Raw genomic sequence first — 15,424 nt, forward strand, 5'->3', positions numbered from 1 at the left:
CTCACCTTTCCTATTCCTAATCTCAGCCCAAACTACCTCAGGTGGCAAGTCCTCATCCATCGTCCTTTCCACCACTGTAATACTATCTTTGACAAGCAATGCCACACCTCCCCCTCTTTTACCCCTACCTCTGCCCCTACTAAAACATTTAAACCCTGGAACCTGCAACAGGCAATCCTGTCCCTGTTCTAGCCATGTCTCCGTAATAGCCACAACATCGAAGTCCCAGGTACCAACCCACGCTGCAAGTTCACCTACCTTATTTCGTATACTTCTTGCATTGAAGTATACACACTTCAAGCCACTTTCCTGTTTACAGGCACCCTCCTTTGAAATTGATGCCATGTTCCTAACACTCCAGGTCCTGCACCCTAAAGCTACAGTCTGGGTTCCCATGCCCCTGCAGAGTTAGTTTAAACCCCCCCCAAGAACACTAGCAAACCTTCCCCCAAGGATACTGGTGCCCCTCAGGTTCAGGTGTAGACCATCCTGTTTGTAGAGGTCCCACCTTCCCCAGAAAGAACCCCAGTTATCCAGATACCGGAATCCCTCCCTCCTGCACCATTCTGCTTTGAGCAAAACACAATTTATTCAGACACTGTGGACTAGATTGAGTTGGGATAGCTGGTTGGCATGGGCGGGTTGGACCAATGGATCTGTTTCCATGATGTACATCTCTATGACTCTATGACTATAGTTAAAATAGAACAAAAGAAACAATAAAGAAAACAACTGGCTTAGCTGTTCCTCTCTAGGAATGCTTTCCAAAATAATGGACGCAGTAACTTTAATAATAGACACAGTAACTTTAATAATAGACACAGTAACTTTAATAATAGACACAGTAACTTTAATAATGGATGCAGTAACTTTTACTAGTAAACTGTTCCATTATAGTATCATCCAATAAACACACCCTTCAGATGATTGCGAAAACAGATGCCACTCCAGCAGCCCAGGAGGAAAACATCAAGAGTACTCCGAGAGAGTGTAGCAGGGAGAGATGTACTGCAGCAACAGACTCCCAAACAACTGCTCCTACTGAAAACCTAAACCTAAACATCCTGGTTGTGTAGGGGGCTGACCACATCCGTCAGGCTGCTTCTACTGTTCCAACTTTTGAAAGAAAAACACACCAAGGCATCACAAACTGTTCACTTTAGGAGTTTTCCGTAGACATCTTGGTACGTCTGTCTTAAAACCTTTCTCATTATGAAAAAAAAGGACAAAATAAACCACTTAAAGCCATTATTTTGTCACCTCCTCATATCGGCACCCAGTTAGGTCTTTGAATTTTTCAATCATGAAGCTTAGACTGTCCTTAAACAAAAACGTGCTGACTGATTAATTCCAGTCTCTAAAAATGCAGATTTATTCTGTCTTTCAAAATATCCCCCCCCACCCCCATTGAGGTGACTGACCAGCCTCTAGTTTCCTGGTTTATCCCTTGCTGTCTTTTTGAGTAATTGGATCACATTAGCTGTCCTCCGGTCCTCCAGCATCTCTCCTCTTGCCTCACTCATCAGCCTGGAATCCATCTCACCCAGTCCTGGAGATTTATTCTACTTTTGATCCACTTAGACGTTTCTCTCTGTCTGATATGCTGAAAGAAATTAGACTATAGTCCTTCACCCTATATCTTTATCTATATCTTCCCTCTGACTAGTGAACACCGACAAAGTGTTCATTGACATCAGGAGACAGAACAGAAGTGAGGTCTGGTTCCCCAGTTCGGTATTGATCATGCTCCTCCTCCCCACAGTGTCACCTCCTGTGAGCTCATCAGTGACCCTGTCTAACCCCACCCCCCTCACCTGCCCAACCACTATCTTCGCCCATCGAATGCACCTTGTCAGCTGTCAGTCAAACTGAAGAGTTAATGTCTCTGTAATTCCTCAGTCTCATTTCCAGTGCCTGTTGATCAGTCTGAGTGTGCTGTCCCAATGTTGATCCCACCTGGAACTTACTGAGAAAACAGTGACCTGTCTCCATTCCCACACATCCCACCAGGCATCTGGGGTATCTCTGCCTTCAGGGCTTGTCGCTGTTCCCTTTCTCATTGAGTCTTAAAGAGTCATCCAGCATAGAGGCAGGTCCTTCTGCCCACTATGACTATGCTGACCAACAAACATGAAACAACAATAATCCTGTAGTTACCTACACTTGGTCCGTAGCTTAGCCTGCCCTGGCATTTTAAGTAGGTGAAAGTGAGGACTGCAGATGCTGGAGATCAGAGTGGAGAGTGTGGCGCTGGAAAAGCACAGCAGGTCAGGCAGTATCTGAGGAGCAGGAGAGTCGACGTTTCCTGATGAAGTGCTTTTGCCCGAAACATCGATTTTCCTGCTCCTCAGATGCTGCCTGACCTGCTGTGCTTTTCCAACACCACACACTCAACTGGCATTTTAAGTCCTCATCCAGATGCTATTGAAATGTTACGAGAGTTTCTACTTCCCCAAGCCTCTCAGACAGCACCTTCCATATTTCTACCATCCTTTGGGTGAATGAACTTTTCTCGTTGCTATTTGTTACTCTGAGGTAGCGTAAGATGAATCTTCATCCTGAACTTGTTTTTTTCCTGCTTCGCATGTTTTCCTTTTGGTTATGTGATTTTCCTCTAAGTTGTAGAATGACGGGAGGGGTCTTACCTAAACCTGAGCCCACCCCACTTGTCAAAGTAGGGACCAATTGAACGGGACTGTATCTTTCTGTTTACCAGGATGCACTTCAGGAGCAGTATGTGAAGGATGGTACCTTCCCTGGGGAGGCCATCCAGCCGAGACGTCGACCCTGGGCCTTCCTGAACTGGCTGTTCTGGGTGATCGTGCTCCTGACTCCACTCTTTAACTTTGTGTTTGGAGTATTTGTCAGCGGTTCCCCTATTGTCATCTGTTCGTTTCTGCTGTTCGTCGGAGCAGGTAACACTTCAGACAAATGATTGCTGGGAATGCCTGTCTGAGCACCAGTGGAGAGAGAAACAAAGTTAATGTCTCAAGTATTTCTGACATGGTTTTATTCCAGATTTTCAGCATCTGAGCAGAATAATGGGAGTGAGCAGTAGGAGTTAGGCCATTCAGTCCCTCAAATCTGCTTCACCTTTCAATATGGTCGCAGCTGATCTAGTTATGGTCTTGGATCTACAGAGTTTCCGGTCTGTCCCCTATAACCTTGGTGATCATCATTCTAGCGAACACAGTCTTAAGTAAATGACCCAGCCTCCACTTCTCTGGGAAAAAGAATTCCACAGACTGATGACCCTCTGAGCAGGGAAAAACAAAATCTCCTCATTTCTACCTTAGAGAGGAAGAAACAACCTCTCAGATTTTATCCTGTCAGGTCCCCCCCCAAGGCCGGTTTATTTCTATACAATCACCTCTCACTCTTTGAAATTCCAGTGGACATAGGCCCAAACTGTCCAGTCTTTCCTAGTAAGTCTTTCATCCCAGGAATGAGTTGAATGAAGTTCCTCTGAATTTTTCTAATGCGCTCATACCATGTTCAATTAAGGGAATTAAACTGTATACTCTACCAGGATGTGTTGTCATTATGACCCTGTACACATGAACAAAGAACAGCACTGCACAGGTACGGGTCCTGCAGCCCACCAAGACTGAGCCGACACATAATGTTGAATCTAAATGCCTCTACGCAGTGCATATCCCTCTACCCCCTCTCTATGCACGTATCTGTCAAGATGCCTCTCAAACATTGCTATTGTATCTGTGGTCACCATGTCCTCTGGCAGCACATTCCAGGCATTCACCACCCTCTGTGTAAAAAAAAAAAACCTGCCTCTCACATCTCCTTTAAGCTTATCCCCATTTACCTTAAACTTATGGGGAGAAAAACTCTGATTATTCATTCTATCCACGCCTCTTATAATTTTGGAAACTTCTGTCAGATGGCCCTTCATCCTTGATGTTCAAGTGAAAGCAAACTAAGTTTTTTCAATCTCTTCAAACCAGGCAACATCCTGGCAAACCGTTTCTGTACCCTAGGCAGAAGTGGGGACTGCAGATGCTGGAGATTAGAGTCAAGATTAGAGTGGTGCTGGAAAAGCACAGCAGGTCAGGCAGCATCCGAGGAGCAGGAAAATCGACGTTTCAGGCAAAAGCCCTTCATCGTTTCTGTACCCTGTCCAAAGCCTCCACATCTTTCTGTGTGACGACCAGGTCTGTACACAATGTTCCAAATGTGGCCTAACTGAAGTTCCATACAGCTGCTACATGAACTTGCCAACTTTTAATAATCTGTGCCCCGACCAATGAAGGCAAGCGTGCTATTTGCCTTCTTGACCATCTTATCTACCTATGTTGCCACATTCAGGAAGGTATGGATCTATGCACCTGGATCCCTCTGTATGTTGATCCAACTAAGGGTCCTGCCATTTACTGCATACTTTGCTCCTGCATTAGATCTTCCAAAATGCATCACTTCACATTTGTCCAGATTAAACTCCATCTGCCATTTCTCTGCCCAAGTCTCCAGCCTATCTATATCCTGCTGTATCCTCTAGCAATCCTCCTCACTGTCCACAGCTTCCCCAGTCTTTGTGTTATCCACAAACCTACTGATCAGGTCACCTGCATAATCCTCCAAATCATTTATATATATTACAAACAACGGGTTCCAGTACTGATCCCTGTGGACCACCACTGTTCACAGATCTTTAGTGTCTCCTATGACCAAGCCAGTTCTATATCGATTTTATCAGCTCATTGTGAATTCCATGTGATTTCACCTTCTCTATCAGCCTGTCATGAGGGACCTTGTCAAAGGCTTTGCTAAAGCCCACATGGACAATACCCACCGCACTGACCTCATCAATCATCTTTGTCACTTCCTCAAAACTCTCAAATCAAGTTTGAGGGACATGACCTTCCCCACACAAAGCCATGCTGTCCATCACTAATAAGTCCATATTTTTCCAAATGTGAGTAAACCCTGTCTCTGAGAATCCTCTCCGATAATTTCCCAATCACTGATGTAAATCTCACTAGCCTGTCATTCCTGGATTATCTGTGTTGCCCATTTTAAACATTGTCTACTCTCCAGTCCTCTGGGACCTCTCCTGTGTCTGAAGACAATGCAAAGATGATGTAGAAGGGCCCAACAATTTCCTCAGCAAACTGGCATAGATCACACTAGGACCTGTCTATCTTAATGCTTTGTAAAACACCCAAACCACCTTTTTCTTTTAAATATTGACGTGCCCCAGAATATCAACATACCCTTTCTCAACGGACAATCCAACATGTCCTTCCCCTTTGTGAATACCACTGCAAAGTATTCATTAAGGACCTCATTGACTTCCTCTGGTTTCACAGACACATTCCTTCTTTTCTCCTTAAATGAACCTGCCCTTTCCCTAGCTGCCCTCTTGCTCCATATGGAAGTTTAAAACGCCTCAGGATTTTCCTCAATCCTGTTTTTGCCCATTTCGAGCCCTCCAAATTCCATAGTTGAGTTATTTCCTGCTTCCCTTGTATCCTTTGAGAGCTCTGTCAGTCTTCAGTTTCCTGAGCCTTGCATATGCTTCCTCCTTCTTTTTGACCTAATCAACTGGCCTTTAAAAGATTCAGATGTGGATTTGCCTTCAAACATCCCTTGTGCCCCCCCCAACGCAATCTACTTTCCCCAGCTCCTGCCTTATATTGAGGTAGTTAGCCTTGCCCCAGTTTAATACTTCTATCTGGGGACTACTCTAATCCTTATTCCTAAGATTAGATTAAAACTCAACCATATATTCACCCCAAGTCTCTGCTCCGAGAGCTCTCTGCGAGGAGGAGTTACAAAGGCTCTTAACCCTCTGAGAGAAGAAATTCCTCCTCTTCTCTGTCTCAAATTGGTGCCCGTTTATTCTGACACTATGCCCTCTGGTTCCAGACTGCGGTAAGGGGAAACATGCTCTCAGCATTTACACGGTCAAGCCCCGAAAGAACCCTTTGTTTCAGTGAGATCACCTCTCCTTCATCTAAACCTCAGTGAAAAGAATCTCTTTACGTTTAGCCTTTGTTCATCAGATAATCCCCCCATCACAGAGATTATCCGAGTGAACCTTCTCGGAACTGCCTCCAGTGAAATGATATCCTTCCTTAAATAAGGGGATCAAAACAGAATCGGCTGGCCCATAGAAGGCAGAGGGTGGTGGTACATGGAAAGTATTCAGCCTGGAGCTCGGTGACCAGTGGTATTCCACAGGGATCGGTTCTGGGACCTCTGCCCTTTGTGATTTTTATAAATGACTTTGATGAGGAAGTGGAAGGGTGGTTAATAAGTTTGCCGATGACATGAAGGTTGGTGTAGTTGTGGATAGTGTGGAGGGCTGTTGTAGGTTGTAATGGGACATTGACGGGATGCAGAGCTGGGCTGAGAAGTGGCAAATGGAGTTCAACCTGGAAAAGTGTGAAGTGATTTACTTTGGAAGGTTGAATTTGAATGCAGATTACAGGGTTAAAGACAGAATTCTTGGCAGTGTGGAGGAACAGAGAGATCTTGGGGTCCATGTCCATAGATCCCTCAAAGTTGCTACCCAAGTTGATAGGGTTGTTAAGAAGGTGTATAGTGTATTGGCTTTCATTAGCAGGGGATTGAGTTTAGCAGTGGTTATGCTGCAGCTCTATAAAGCCCTGGTCAAATAACACTTGGAATATTGTGTTCAGTTCTGGTCACCTCATTATAGGAAGGATGTGGAAGCTTTAGAGAGGGTGCAGAGGAGTTTTACCAGATCGCTGCCTGGACTGGAGGGCATGTGAAATGAAGAAAGGTTGAGGGAGCTGAGGCTTTTCTCATTGGAGTCAAGAGTGTGGTGCTGGAAAAACACAACAGGTCAGGCAGCATCTGAGGAATAGGAGAATCAACATTTTGGGCATAAGCCCTTCATCAGCAGTTCTTTTCTCATTGGAGTGAAGAAGGATGAGAGGTGACTTGGTCGAGGTGTACAAGATGATGAGAGGCATAGATAAAATGGATAGCCCAGAGACTTTTTCCCAGGGCAGAAATGGCTATCATGAAGGGGTTTAATTTTAAGGTGATTGAAGGAAAGGAGATGTCAGAGGTCGGCTCTTTACACAGAGAGCAGTGGGTGTGTGGAATGCACCGCCAGCAGTGATTGTAGATTCAGATATATTAGGGACATTTAAGTGACTCTTGGATAGGCACATGGAAGATAGTACAATGCAGGGTATGTATCTTAAAGTTGGATAAAAGGCCGGCACAACATTGAGGGCTGAAGGGCCTGTATTGTGCCGTCCTGTTCTATGTTCAAAACTGCTCGCAGTACTCCAGATGTGGTCTCACCATCACCTTCTACACTTGCAGCTTGTGTTAGCTTTCTGTGTTTTGTGCATAAGTTACCCCAGGTCCCTTTGCGTTGCAGCTTTCTGCAGGTTTTCTCCATTTAAATAATATTCTGTCCTTTTGATCTCCCTTCCAAAATGAACAACTTCACATATTCCGCACATTGTACTCCATGTGACAGCTCTTTACCCACTGAGCTAACTTATCAATATCTCTCTCTAAACTGTTTGTCCCTTACAGACTAGGATGTCTTTCTTCCACTCTGACTGAGTCAGTAGGTGACTGGACAGACTGATACAGCTACCACAAGTTGTGTTACACTTGGGGCAGGTGGTGGTCACAGGAATGCGGTGGGTAGCTCTTTTCGCTGTTTTCCCCTGGCTTCCGTTTTTATCCAATGGCAAGCCTCAAGATGCTCCACACATTCCCAGATGCTGCTCCTCCACTTTGGACGGTCCTGGCCCAGTGATGCCCAGGTGCCTGTAGGAATACTGCACTTCCCCAGTTAGGCCTTGAGTGTCTCAATTAACGTGTTTGTATGCCTCTCGCAGTTAACCTGGCCATCTATTTTTGTTCTGTTTGTAAACGTGGCTTCAGTATGTTTTGCTTCCTTCCTCCAAGTAATTAACATATTGTAAACTGTTGTGGTTACAGCAGTGTTTCCTGTGGAATCCCACTGGTCACGGGTCCCCAGCCTGAAAAGGAACCCTTTGCTATATCTTGCTTATGATCGAATTCTCCTTCCCTGCCAATATACTATCTCCAACACAATGCAGCTCTCATCTTATGACCTAACCTTTTGTGGGAACTTCATCAGAAGTGTGTGTAGCTGGCTAGGCCAACAATTATGACCCATCCCTAGTTGCCCCTTGAGAAGGTGAGGGTGAGCTGCATTCTTGAATCGCTGCAGTCCCTGTACTGTAGGTAGACCCACAGTGCCCTTAGGGAGGGAATTCCAGGATCCAGCAACTCTGAAGAGATGGCAATTTATTTCCAAGTCAGGATGGTGGGTGGTTTGGAGGGGAACTTGCAGGGGGTGGTGTTTGCAGAGAATCGTACATTACAGAAAAGGCCCTTCCGCCCATTGAATTTACACTGACTTAAAAATTACTCTAAATTTACAATAGCTCCACTTGCCAGCACTTGGTCCATAACCTAGAAGATTATGACACTTATTAAAGGCTGTGAAGTTTCCAACCTCAATTACACTCAAGTGTATTCCAGAGCCCCACCACGCTCTATGAGAAAAACCATCTTCTAAATCTCCTTCCTTTCAGCTTACATTTCTGCCTCCTTGGTATTCATCCTTCATCGAAGGGGAATAGGTGCTTTCTGTCCACCCTGCCCATGCCCCTCAAAAGATTATACCCCTCTATCCAGTCCCCTCTCCGCCTCTGCTTCCCTTGCATCTGCTGCCTTTGTCCTTCGAGATGGTAGTGGTCATCGGTTTGGAAGGTACCCTGGTGAGTCATTGCATTGCATCTCCAGGTGGTACACAGTTTGTCCTGAACGGTGTCAAGCTTCTTGCGTGTTGTTGGAGGCAAGTGGGGAGTATTCCATCACCCTTCTGACTTGTGCCTTGGTGTTGTGGACAGACTTTGAGGGGAGAGAACATGACTTAACCTGTTGCAGGTTTCCTAGCTTCTGAGCTGCAACCACTATTTATATGGCTCATCCAGTAAAATTTCTGGTCAATGGTAACTCGCAGGATGTTGGTGGGGGATTCAGTGATCGTTTTGCCAATGAGGAGAGAGAGAGGGAGACCTCGTGTCCTTACTTGGTCTGACCTCCATGTGCATCCCAGCTGTGATTTGCAATGTCCTTGCCTAAATATGCAAGTGGATTCAGCCATAACGACTAAGAAAGAATTGGCTAACTATTTTTGCAATGCTATGAGCAAACACCAGGGGAGTTGTCTCTTCCTGTGCTCTTTCAGGGTCTTCTACATTGTGGGAGTCTCAAGACTTGTTGCGTTCTGTCTGGTTAATGTGTAGGTTAATCTCTAAATGTAACCACTTGTTAGTAAGTCCTGAGATTGTTGTGATTAATTTTGCTGTGGTGTTTTTCAGCATCGTGTCTCTGCTGTGATTTTAATGTATCCTTTCCCTGTTTTCACAGCATCCTTCTCTGTACGAAGGCTTATTGGAGTGACGGAGATTGGAAAAGGCTCTAGTTATGGAAATCAGGAGTTTAAGAAGAGGATGTAGAAATATTAATGGAAAGACTTCCAAGCTGCTTATTGAAAATAACTGAATTTTTTAGGAATGTTTTGCTCTCAACTGACAGCAACTAACAGTGGCCAGGAGTCAGGAATCAGCTGCTCCATGATCAGCTCCTGAATGGACAGCTGCACTAACCCCCTGGTCCACATTACTGACACCCACCCTGTCTCATGGACTATACTCAGACACAACTGTCCACTCTCAACATCCGCTGGCTTCACTCTCATCCCAGGTCAACTTGCTCTTTACCTCGCCTTTCACTCTTTCTTTCCCACTTGCTTGCTGTCTCTATCTCAAACATGCTGTATACCTCTCCCAGCCTCGCCATCTCATGCTCACTGTCTCCATGTCACACTCACATCTTTCCAATTGTTTTCATCCCCCACTGCCTCCACTTTAAGATTTTGAGATATATCAAAAGGTTGTGTTTTTCAGGAGAGACTGAGACTACAACCGTCTGCTCTCATTACCTTTGATGATGTATGCTGACTGATCATGTTCCATGCCCCACTTGATCCTACCATGCTGTCGTAGGTCACTACACTGACACTTCACTAATGGGTCAGTAACCAAGGACACTGAGTGTAGTCTGTTGCTGTTGACTGACATGACTGAATTTCTACTTCAGGGTGGGTTTCTCTCATCTACAATACACAATAGTAACTTTATGTCTCTCTGAGCGATACAACAATCTCTGTCTCCACACTCAATCCGCCCTCCTCCCATACATATTCGTCCATCTCTGGGCTAATGTTTCTTCCTCCAGCTTTTGAACATCTTTTTTCATGCCCCTTATTTCTCTCTTCCCCTTGCCACTTTCACTGCCATCGAAACCAAGACTCCACTCTCCATCCTTTTGCAGAGAATCCAGTTCCCACTTTAATTTTGTCAAATCAATAACTGAGTGTTGGAGCATGAAGTGGAGAGATTGTGAAGGTAATGTGAGTCACGGGTGAATATGGATCTCTGACACACATCATCCAGTATCTCTCTGTCTCCATGTCCTTAAACTGACTGCACCCAGGATCAGACCCCAAAGATTTCTGAAGGAGCTGCAATTGATTCATTGCATCTGAATGGGGCAGAGTGCTCTGAGTATCCTCCTTTCCTAGTCTTGAGAGGTCTGTGTTAAGCTGAGAGACCGAACCATCTTCCCCCCCACCAAAAACAATTGGGTCCCAATATAGAACAGAGTCAGACCCTTTGATTTGTTCAGACTGAATGTTATTCACTGAATGGATTGATGGAGGTTGAAGGAAAGTTCTACCCCTTAATAAACATTCCAAGTTATCCAGTTTTGTTTGAGTCCTGGCAGCAATGTTACCTTTCTCCTGACATCCTGATCCCAGTGGACCAGATCTTTAGTCTCTCCCCTGGGACCTTCCTGCTGTTCACCAGAACTGGGATCAAGAGAAATGTTGTAGATCAGCAGATGATCCAAGTCAACATTTAGGAAAGCACCTTCTGCATTAACAGTGAGAAAGCAAAGCTTTCACGGTGGGGTCCATTGGGTACCAGGAGCCTGGGCATTGACTAGCAGGCTGCCAGGTATTCAGTGGAATTGAGTGAGCTGGGAACTAATTGCAGTTTTGCATGTATCTTTTTGCATGTATTTTTAATCCTTGACCAACTCCATTCTGGGGCTCTTTGTGCACCCTCTTGTTTTAATCTCTCACTAATACCTCCTTTACACTCTGAATATTCAATGTTAGAAACTTCTGACTGTGCTGAGTTTGGATCAGTCGAGTTCCATTTGTTAATCTCCTTAAAGGATTGAACAGTTCCATCCTTTAAGGTAACTCTGTCTCATAACAGAGAAGCTGCCCCTTTCTGGCTGCATTCTGTACACATCTCTGTTTCTGTGGCGTCTGCTTTTACTTACTCTGGGTGGTCTCTATTTTCAGATACTAACCCATACAGATTTCAAGCTCAGAGTTTAAGGGGATGAGCTGGAAAACAGTTGATCTATAATAAAATGAGAGTCTCCTATGATTATGTCTGTCATTTGCACCCTTCTCTGAAAGGGCTAGTGTTCACCTGAGAGTACTGTGAATCTGATCAGTTATTGCTGAGTTATATTTTGTTTTAAAGAAGACCTAGTTAGTTACTGACCACTTTTGCAAATTTACCTGAATTTGACTGACCAAACAAACCTGTCACCTCGCTCCCTCTCCAGCCTGGGTGCAGGTTCATCCTAACCACCTTGTTGGCAGGAAAGTGAGTTGCCTGTCTGTGGGTTTGCTCACGTGATGATTGGGTGAAGCATGAGTCAAAATAAAAATAAAACCTACATGTTTTGGTGCGATGAATAAAAGTGCAAACACCAGAAATTCCTAAAAACAGAAGCCAAGGGTAGGCACGCAAATAATGGGGACATATGTTTGCTGTAACCCAACTTCAGCTGGATTGTAATTATCATAAACCAGCTTGATTGTGGGATTAAAACTGTTTACAATTGGGCTGGGAGGTGGCATATGCTGCAGGTGTAGGTAACCTGCGTACAGAAGTAAACACAAACTCCATTAATTCCTTTGAGGGAACTGTGGAACCATCCCTTTAATGTGTATGTCTGAATAGACTGTGGTTTGAGCCAGGGATATGACCAGTTTTCCTCATTGGGATTGCAAGCTGCTTGTAACAACTTGGACTTTGGTTGAGTTTTGTTTTCACAATTCCTTGCTTTGTAATAAAAGCAGCATGCAAGAATGTAATAAGGCAGGAGCGACATTTCAGGCTTTATAATGTCATACTGTAACTAAGAGGCAGATGTGTGCTGGCCAGTCATTTTTGTCCTTCCTATGAACAGTCAATGCAGATTGTAGCTATACATCCCGTGCTGTCCCTGTTACAAGAGTGTTTGATGGGGACAGTGTAGAGGGAGCTTTATCTCTGTGTCCAACCCTGTGCTGTCCCTGTCCTGGGAGTGTTTGATGGGGGACAGTGTAGAGGGAGCTTTACTCTGTATCTACCCCGTGCTGTCCCTGTCCTGGGAGTGTTTGATGGGGGACAGAGTAGAGGGAGCTTTGCTCTACCTAAACCTGTGCTGTCCCTGTTCCAGGAATGTTTGATGGGATTGTGTAAAGGGAGCTTTACTCTCTCTCTAACCCCGTACAGTACATGTCCTAGGAGTGTTTGATCAGGACATTTGTAGAGAGGTTTTATTCTATCTAACCCTGTTTCTGTACTCCCAGTGTACCCGGGTTAAATACTGTACATGGGTCATGGAGCGTGGGCTTTTTATTGCCATTTTCTCCCAGAGTGTCTCAGTCCTTTAGCAGCTCTGGCTCTGAATGTTTGTTTGTTTTTCCCTCTGTTAAACCATCCTAACTGATGTTAGTGTGGCCTGGTGTACCTATTAGTGAAGTTTGACTGTACACTGGAGCCATGGGGTTGGTGTATATTGGGGTTTTGCATTGATGAATCTGTGTATGAACAGTTATTTAAATGGGACAGAATACTGATTCATCAATGCAGTACAGTTTTCCTGTCGTTTGGCCTGTGGCCCTGAGCACCTGTTTCTCTCCATTTTGCATGTTTCTGCTGACTATATACAAGAACTTTCAGGGATTTAAAACATTGAACTGGATGAATCATGCACCAGCTTCCCAAAACTGGGCTGACAGCTGCGTTATAACCTTGCATTTCAGAATAAACAAATAAACCGTTCCACTCTGCCCGTCTTGCATTTGATGCTGTTGTTGTTCCTGACCCCTCCCCATCTCCTCCCAACCCTGTCCTTTCTCCCTCACTCCCTGCCTTCCTTCCCTCACTGTCTCTTCCCCTCTCTACTTCCTCCCTCCCCACACTCCTGGACTGGTGACCAGAGTTATCTCGAAATCTGTTTTAAAGATCGTTTTACATAGAGAGCAGGAACCGTTCAGCTGTTCAAGTTGCTTCAGCCATTCTGTATGAATATTGTTCTGACACAGATAGCAGTTCTATCCCTGTACACACAGTATTAAAACATTCAATGACCTTCAAAATTAACCCCAATGGTTCTTAACCAGACATTATGAATAACCAAAATTCAATGCCAGGTTTATGGCTTAAGCAAAAGGTTTAGCATTTTATTACTCATGCAGTAACTTTAGCAAAGTTAAGAAACAAGGTAATCTAATTATGATTTAACCTTCTTTGATTCTAGCCCGACACACAGATGCACCATTAACGAATAAATCACAAGAACAAATATGAATGAGATGTAACCGGCCAGTTCACATAAGCACTCTCCACGATCTCTAACATCATAGGCCTTTGGCATTCATTTTGCAGACACTGGTCATTGCAAGTAACTTCCAGTAGGCGCCAAGGAATATTCACATAATATTTAAAACTAAGATTCTATTCTCTGAACTTTCAATAATTTGATAATGGGAGGACAACTAGGGAACAATCAAATTTCCATCCTCCAGCTTTTGAAGCTATAAACCTTTTGCCTTAAATGCAGTTCAAAACTATTTCCAATGTTGGTTTCTCCTTGTTAGATTGGTATTCCTCCCTCGAGGTCCTAGTTGATATTCAAGCATTTGCTATCTGCCTAAGCATAAAGCACTTTGGGAACGGAAATGTCTAAAACATTCTTTGAACAAGAATCGACCTGCAATTTAACTTTCACGACTGGCCTCCTAAACATCAGTTTTTTTTAATTCTCTTGTCTAAAACAAGCTGCTACTCATAGTCCAAAGGTCACATTTGGCTCTCAAGTCTCAGTTCATAGCTCCAAACCAAGAATGATAGGAAAAGAAATAAAATAATGAAAATCTCAACACCATGGCTGATCATCCAATTCAGTACCTTGTTCCCACTTTCTCCCCATATTCCTTGATCCCCTTAGCCCCTTTATGGAGTCCCTTGTGATGCTGTGGTAATGCCCCTACCTTTGAGCCAGGAGGCCTGAGTTTAAGTCCAACCTGCTCCAGAGAAGGTTGATTAAAATACCTCGATGAAGGATTTGATGGGTCTGTCCCAGGGAATTAGGAAGTATGTGGGGACTATAGCTGTGTTCAAGTTTCTCCTCGAAGTCCATGTACGTCATATAACCACTTTCATCTGAACAGATTCTGAACATATCTGTGCTGGCTTCCTTTAGTTAATCCATGTCTTATTATTAAGTGTGTTTTTAAGTTTTTTCCATCATGGATGTGACAAGCTGGGGGAATGTTTATTGCCATGGAGAATGTGGTAATGACCTTGAACCACTGCCGCTATGTAGTCTCAGGACTCCTTGGCATTGTGCACATTGTGGATTTGCTGTAACTTCATATTTTTATTCATCATGATCTTCCAAATCACCCAAAGGTTCAAAGATTGAACTGGAAAGTTGACAATAGTACTGAAGGAGTGTAGAAAAGATAAATTAAGGAATTATACACGCCTAAGTCTGTCAGTTTTCTGGAGATGATTGGAATCTGTTCTGTATTTGAGAAAGTATGACCTCAGAGAGAGCCAGATGGGTTTGCAAAAGGGTAGGTTTTAGGTCGTGGCTTAAAACAGTTGCATTTATTAAGGAAGTTGTTGGTGTGAAAATGAAAGTATCAATGTGATATCAAGTTCCACTTAACCACAATGGGTATGTAATGAGGTGGAAGCTAACTAATGGTTTGAAGAAATGAGGAAGGAGACAGTAGGAATAATGGTGACATATTTCGACTGAAAATGTATTGCTGGAAAAGCGCAGCAGGTCAGGCAGCATCCAAGGAACAGGAGAATCAATGTTTCGGGCATAAGCCCTTCTTCAGGAATGAGGAAAGTGTGTTAGCAGGCTAAGATAAAAGGTAGGGAGCCTCGTTCCTGAAGAAGGGCTTATGCCCGAAACGTTGATTCTCCTACTCCTTTGAGGCTGCCTGACCTGCTGCGCTTTTCCAGCAACACAATTTCAGCTCTGATCTCCAGCATCTGCAGTCCTC

General features: G+C 44.2%; 1 protein-coding gene across 4 annotated transcripts in view; it reads left to right on the forward strand.

Annotated features, from left to right (window-relative positions):
- Positions 1 to 11,510, forward strand: part of agpat3 (1-acylglycerol-3-phosphate O-acyltransferase 3) — a 73,762-nt gene extending 62,252 nt beyond the window's left edge. For all 4 annotated transcript variants that reach the window (XM_043701434.1, XM_043701437.1, XM_043701436.1 and 1 more), the window contains exons 8-9: positions 2,717 to 2,915; positions 9,415 to 11,510. In XM_043701434.1, the coding sequence (XP_043557369.1) occupies positions 2,717 to 2,915; positions 9,415 to 9,503 (288 nt within the window). In that variant the 3' untranslated portion in view covers positions 9,504 to 11,510. The remainder of the gene's footprint in view (positions 1 to 2,716; positions 2,916 to 9,414) is intronic.
- The last annotated feature ends 3,914 nt before the right edge of the window (positions 11,511 to 15,424 follow it).

This window comes from Chiloscyllium plagiosum, chromosome 12, assembly GCF_004010195.1.
Source record: "Chiloscyllium plagiosum isolate BGI_BamShark_2017 chromosome 12, ASM401019v2, whole genome shotgun sequence".
Taxonomy (NCBI): Eukaryota; Metazoa; Chordata; class Chondrichthyes; order Orectolobiformes; family Hemiscylliidae; genus Chiloscyllium; species Chiloscyllium plagiosum.